Source organism: Penaeus vannamei, chromosome 11 (assembly GCF_042767895.1).
Source record: "Penaeus vannamei isolate JL-2024 chromosome 11, ASM4276789v1, whole genome shotgun sequence".
NCBI lineage: Eukaryota > Metazoa > Arthropoda > Malacostraca > Decapoda > Penaeidae > Penaeus > Penaeus vannamei.
The window spans coordinates 6,528,431-6,535,930 of record NC_091559.1 but is presented as its reverse complement, the minus strand read 5'-3'; the positions used below and the strand labels follow the sequence as shown (position 1 = coordinate 6,535,930).

The 7,500-nt window shown below is 36.7% G+C and overlaps 1 protein-coding gene across 1 annotated transcript in view; it reads left to right on the top strand.

The window, feature by feature from the left end:
* Positions 1–7,500, top strand: part of LOC113825571 (facilitated trehalose transporter Tret1) — a 27,309-nt gene that overhangs the window by 10,544 nt on the left and 9,265 nt on the right. Inside the window, exon 4 of the mRNA XM_070126940.1 lies at positions 5,651–6,045. Within this exon, the coding sequence (XP_069983041.1) occupies positions 5,651–6,045 (395 nt within the window). The remainder of the gene's footprint in view (positions 1–5,650; positions 6,046–7,500) is intronic.

Here is a 7,500-nt window from a genome sequence, read left to right as displayed (position 1 = left end):
GATGAACGAAAGCAAGATGGCTGAAGCGTTCGAAAAGAAGCCGAGAGTCCGCTGGCCAAGTATTTTGCGGCAGGTAGGTCATTTTTATGATTTTCTCCTATCTTGTTTTTGTTTCCGTTTGTGTTTTCTTATCACTGTTTTTATTGTCATTATCATCATTGTAGTGGTGACCTTTGTTGTTTGAATTCATCTATTTTTTCTTGTATTCAATTTCTTTTATATGATTTTTTCTTCTGTAGTTCTTTCATCTTAACTTTTTTAATTTTTCTCAGCTTAACTTTTTTTCTTTCGTTCCACTCCCCATTTATCCCGCTCTCCTCCTCTCCTCTCTCCCTCCTACCCTTTCGTCCCCCTCCCACCATCCCTCCTCCTTTCCCTCTCTTCCTCCCTCCTACCCTCTCACTCTTCCCTCCTTCCCACCCTCTTTTTTTCTCCCCCTTCTCCTCTTCCCTCCCACCTCCCTCTTAGCCCCCACTCTCCTCCTCTCTCCTACTACCCTTTCCCCCCTCCCTTCCTCTCCTCTCCTACCCTCCCTACCATCCTCCCTCCCTCTCCTCCCACCCTTTCCCCTTCCCCCCTCCCTACCCTCCCATCCCTCCTACCCTCCTACCCTCCCTCTCTCTCCTCTCCTTCCTCCCTCCCTCCCTTCCTCTTCTCCCTCTCCTCCCACCCTTTCCCCCTTCCCCCTCCCTACCCTCCCATCCCCTCTCCTCTCTCCCTCCCTCTCTCTCCTCTCCTTCCTCCCTCTCCTTCTCTTTCTCCCTCTCCTCCACCCTCCTACCCCCTCCTCCCCCCACCCCCTCTACCCACCTCCCCTTCCCACCCTACCCTCCAACCCACCCCCCCTTCCCACCCCCTCCAACACCACTCACCACCCCACTCCCTACCCTCCCTCCCTCCACCCTCCCCTCCCAGGTAGCGTTCAGTTTTCATCGTAGGAGCCTCCAAGACCGAGGTCGGGATGGTGGTCAGGTGGTCGGCCATCTTGCCCAAGTTGCAAGCCGACAAGCTTGAGCTCGAGGCTTCGACGTCGGGGAGAGTGACGTCACGTGGCTGGAGTGAAGATGTTGTTGTTGTTGTTTGTTGTTGTTGTTTTGGGGTTGTTTTGTTTGGTGCTGTTGTTGTTTTTGGTTGTTGTTTTGTTGGTAGTTTTTGTTTTGTTGTTGTTGTTATATTGGGTATTGTTGTTTTGTTTTGTTTGTTGTTGTTTTGTTTGTTGTTGTTTTGTTTGTTGTTGTTTTTGTTGTTGTTATTGTTTTGTTTGAAGTTTTGTTTTTGTTGTTATATTGGTTATTGTTTTTGTTGTTTTGTTTTGTTTGGTTGTTTTGCTGTTGTTGTTGTTGTTGTTTTTTATTGTTGTTATATTATTGATCATTGTTGTTTGATTGTTTTGGATTTGTTGTTTTTGCTTTTCATTGTTTCGTTTCTTGTTGTTTTGTTGTTGCTGCTATTGCTTTCTGCTGCTTTTATATTTATTGTTGTTGTTTTATAATTTTCGCTGTTATTGTTTTTGTTGTTGTTGTTGATTTGTTTTTTTGTTGTTTTTTGTTGTTATATTGAATATTGTTGTTGTTTTGCTTGTTACTGTTGTTGTATCTTGGTAAAGAATGGGGATGAGTTGTTTTTTGTGTTGTTATTATCGTTCTTATTATTATTGTTATTATTATTATTATTATTATTACTTTTTTATTGTTATTATTATTATTTTTGGTTATTATTATTATTATTATCATTATTATTATCATAATTATTATCATTAATAATAATGATAATAATAATAATAATGATGATAATAATAATGATAATAATAATTATCATTAATATTATCATTATAATCATTACTACCATTATTATTATTATTACCATTATTCTTATTATTATTACTTATCATTATTATAATTATCAGTGTTATTTATTACACTATTAATATTATTGTTTACATTACTATTGCTATTCTTTTTTATTATCATTATACCTTAGATTATCATTATAGTAGACATCCCTTATTATTGCTTTTATGATTAATATTATGCATTATTGTTATTACTAGTGCTACTATCACTACTACTATTGTTGGCAACTTTTCGTAATACATAACAGTTAGCAACTAATTGTGATTGCTTTATTGCTTTAATATTCTGTCATAATTATCATCATCATCATCGTAGTCATCATCATCACACCACCATCGTCATCATCATGAATTATCATCACCATCGTCGTCTTCGTCTTAATGCATCTTCATCATCATCATCTTCCATCAATCATCTTCATCATCATCACCGTCATCATCAAATCATCTTTACTACATCATCTATCATCTTCAATCGTCATCATCATCATCATCATCATCATCATCTTCATCATCATCATTATCACCACGTCATCATCATCATCATCATCATTAGCAGCGGCTTTGTTATAATTATCATTATCATCATGAATGTCATCATTATTACTAATAATACTGATAGTAGTAATAAGTAATTATATTGTATTATCATCGTTATCATTATCATTATTATTGTTATTATTATTACTATTATTATTATTATTATTATTATTATTACTATCATTGTTATTATTATTATCATTATTATTATTATTATTATCTTTATTGTTATTGTTATTATTATTATTATTGTTATTATTATTGTTATTATTATTATTATTTATTATCAGTATTATTAACATTATCCCTCATTATATAGATTATTATTATTATTACTATTATTATCATTATTATTATTATTATTATTATTATTATTATTATTATTATTATTATTATTATTATTATTATTATTATTATTATTATTATTATTATTATTATTATCATTTTTTTTATTATTATCATTATCCATCATTATAGATTATTATTATTATTATTATGACATTATTATCATTATTATTATTATTATTATTATTATTATTATTATTATTATTATTATTATTAGGATCAGGATTATTTATTATTATTATTATTATTATTATTATTATTATTATTATTATCATTATTGTCACTTGTTGATATTTCGAGCCGATGGGTTTTTTTGTGTGATGCTAATAGAGAGTGACGTCGCACACGTAATTGAGTGACGTCATGTGAGACTGACGAAATACAAGAGTGACGTCAGAGAGGAATGACGTCATAGAGGAGTGACGTCATAGGAGATATGGATAGGCTAGCTTATTTTTGTATTTCTGTTTCGTTGGAAAGAGGTTTATTGTGAAGTGATAGTAATAAGCATAATAAATGATAATTGTGAACTAAGATGATAACGATGTTCCTGGTGATAAAAATGATAACAGTAGTAATGATTATAATGATAACAGTAATGATGATGATAATAGTAATAATGATAATAGTAATAATGATAATAATAATAATAATAATAATAATAATAATAATGATGATAATAATAATGATAATATAATAATAATAATAATAATAATAATAATAATAATAATATAATAATAATAATAATAATAATAATAATAATAATAATAATAATAATAATAATAAAAATGATAATAACAATAACAATAATGATGATAGTAATGATAATAATAATAGTAAAATGATTGTAAGAATAGCCATGATAATAATAATGATAATGATAGTAATAATAATAATAATAATAATGATAATAATAATGATAATAACAGTGATAATGATAATAATAATGAGGATAATAATGATAACAATTATGATAATAAAAATGGTTATAATAACCATTGCAATGATAATGATGATCTACTACTGCTAATAATAATTATGATAATGATAATTATAATGATGATAATACTAATAACAATAATACTGCTGCTGATAATAATAATAATGATGATAATAATAATAATAATGATAATGATGATAATAATGATAATGATAATTATGATAATAATAATAATAATAATAATAATAATAATAATAATAATAATAATAATAATAATAATAATAATAATAATGATGATAATAAAGATAATAATAATGATAATAATAATAATAATAAAAAATTATAATAATAATTATGATAATAGTAATAATAATAATGATGATAATAACAATAGTAATGACAATAATAAAAGTAATGATAATGATAATGATAATAATAATGATAATAATAATAATAATAGAGAATGATAATGATAATAATGATAATAATGATAATGATAATAGTAATGATAATAATGATAATAATAACAATAATAATGACAATGATAATAGTAATGATAATGATAATGATAATAATAATGCTAATAATAATAATAATGATAATAATAATAGTGATGATAATTATAATAATAATAATAATTATAATAATAATAATAATAATGATAATAATGGTAATAATGATAATAATCTGCTATTATGCATTACCTTCTTTTTCCATTTCTTTCCTAACATTTTTAAAAACTTCCTTACGATTCATATCATACTTTATAATGCTTTAAAAGTTATATTACTTTTCTTTATAACTTTTGTCTTTCTGTTCTTATTGTCTACCGTATTATCATGTTAATTTGCATATGCATTATCATTTCGTTTTTTTTCTTCTTTATTTCGTATTGTATTTGTTTTATCATTATCATTACTGTTTTTTTTTCTATTCGACTGTATCATTTTGTATCATATTATTTTGTATTTCATATTTCGTATTATTATTAATATCTTATGATCACTATTATTTCATGTATTTTTGTATTGTGTCATTTCGTATCATCATTATCATAAGTTTGTTATTGTGTTATCATTTTTGTTATTCCATATCACTATCATTTCACATTTACTACTTTCGTATTATATCATTTTTGTATCATTATCATCATTCCGTATTTCGTATTTTCGTCATGAATCTAATACTTACCCGACCTTTGACCTCTGACCTCTGACCCCCAATAGTCTCGCCCAACATATCAGGCTATCATTATCATTATCGTCATTATTACTTGTATCATTATCATCATTATTACTTATATCATTATCATCATTATTACTTATATCATTATCATCATTATTACTTATATCATTATCATCATTATTACTTATATCATTATCATCATTATTACTTATATCATTATCATCATTATTACTTATATCATTATCATCGTTATTACTTATATCATTATCATCATAATTACTTATATCATTATCATCATTATTACTTATATCATTATCATCATTATTACTTATATCATTATCATCATTATTACTTATATCATTATCATCATTATTACTTATATCATTATCATCGTTATTACTTATATCATTATCATCATAATTACTTATATCATTATCATCGTTATTACTTATATCATTATCATCATTATTACTTATATCATTATCATTCCATATTTCGAATTTTCGTAATTAATCTAAGGCCAACTTAACCTTTGACCTTTGACCCCCAGTGAACTTGCCCAGCATCGCAGGCTATTATCACCATTATCACTTATTTCGCATTATCATCACCATTCCTTGTTTCGTATCAGTACTAGATCCTATCTGACCTCTGACCTTTGACCCCCAGTGGCCTCGCCCAGCATATCAGGCTATTATCACCATTATCACTTATTTCGCATCATCATCACCATTCCTTATTTCGTATCAGTACTAGATCCTATCTGACCTCTGACCTTTGACCCCCAGTGGCCTCGCCCAGCATCGCAGGCCTCGTCGTGACCCTGTGGACGGGCCCGCTCATGGAGGTCATCGGCCCGTCCCGCCTGCTCTTCGTGCTGTACCTCCCCATCGCCCTCCTGTGGCTCCTGCAGGCCTTCACGCCCTACCTCTCCGTCCTGTACCTGGCCCGCTACCTGGCCAGCGGGACCTGCATGGTCTTCGGGTCCTTGCCGGCGACGCTGATCTCCGAGCTGAGCGAACCGGGGCTCAGGGGGTTCCTGCTGGGCTTCGAGGAGGCCCTGGTGGCGCTCGGGCAGATGGCGGTGTACGTGATGGCCGACCTGCTGCCGTGGACGCTGGCGACGGCTCTCTGCGCCGCCCCCTTCGTCCTGCTCTTCGCCGCCGCTTGGTTCCTGCCGGAGGTGAGGAAGGGGGTTGGGGTGGGGAGGAAGAGGGGGATGGGTGGGAGGGGATGGCGGGGAATGCGGAGTGGGAGGGGAAAGGGGGAGGGAGGGTGAGGGAAGGAGGGGGTTGGGGTGAAGGGGAAGGGGAAAGGGAGGGATGGGGGGGGAAGGGGAAGGGGGAAGGAGGGAGGAGGAGGGATAGGAGGGATGAGAGGTGGAGGGGTTGGGTGAGGGGGTAGGGGGAGGGAGGGAGGGTTGGAGTGAGGGGGAAGGGGAGGGAGGGGTTGGGTGAGGGGGGAGAGGGGTTGAGTGAGGGGAGAGGAAGGAGGAAGAGGGGTTGGAGTGAGGGGAAAGTGAGGAAGTGAGTGAGTGGAGGGAGGAGAGTTGAAGTGAGGAGAAAGAAAGGGAAAGGGAGGGAGGGTTGGTTACAAGAGTGAGGAGAAAGGGGATGGAGGGAGGGGTTGGGTGAGGGGGAAGGTGGAGAAGGGAGGGGAGGGGTTGGGTGAGGGGAAAGGGGAAAAGGGAGGAGGGGTTGGGTGAAAGGGAGGGAAAGAGGGAGGGAAGAAAGTTGAGGGAGGGGGTTGGTTGGTGGTGAGGGAGAAGGGAAGAGGAAGGAGAGGGTTGGGTGAGAGGGAAGGGGAGGGAGGGAGGGGGTTGGGTGAGAGGGAAAGGCAGGGAGGAGGGAGGGGAGGGAGGGAGGGAGGGGTTGAGTGAGGGGAGAAGGGGGAGGGAGGAGGGAGGGGTTGGGTGAGGGAAGGGGATGGAGGAGGAGGGGTGTGAGGGGGAAGGGGAAAAGGGAGGAGGAGGGTTGGGTGAGGAAGTGGGGTGTGGGGGGGATGGGTGGGAGGGGGAGGGAGGGGTTGGGAGGGGATGGGTGAGGGGAAGGTGGGAGGGAGGGAGGGGTGTGACGAGGGGATGGAGAAGGGGGTTGGGTGAGGGGGAAGGGATGGGAGGGGGTGAGGGGGAAGGGAAAGGGAGGAGAGGGGATTTAGGTTGAGGGGGAAGGGAGGTGAGGAAGGGTGGTGGGGGATGTGGTGGGAGGGAGGAGGGGGTAGGTGTGGGATGGGTGAGGGGAAGGAGAGGGGTTGGGTGAGGGGAAGGGAAAGGGAGGGAGGGAGGAGGAGGGGTTGGGGTGAGGGAGAAAGAGGAAGGAGAGGGAGGGAGTTGGAGGTGAGGAGGGAAAGGGAGGGAGGGAGGAGGGAGGAAGGAGTTTGGTGAGGGAGAAAGAGCAAGGGAGGGAGGGGATGGGTGAGGGACAGAGAGGGAAAATGGGTGGCAGGAAGAGGTGGCGGGAGGGAGGGGACGTGGAAGGGGGAGGGATGGAAGGGATATGATGTTGTGGGGAGTGTGAAGGAGTAGGGGTTCCTGTGGAGAGGAGGGAGGGGATTTTGTGGAAGGGAGAGAGTGTGTGGCGGATGTATGTCTACGGATTTTAAAAGTTATATTGGTAGTATATTCGTTTTTTTCTATTTC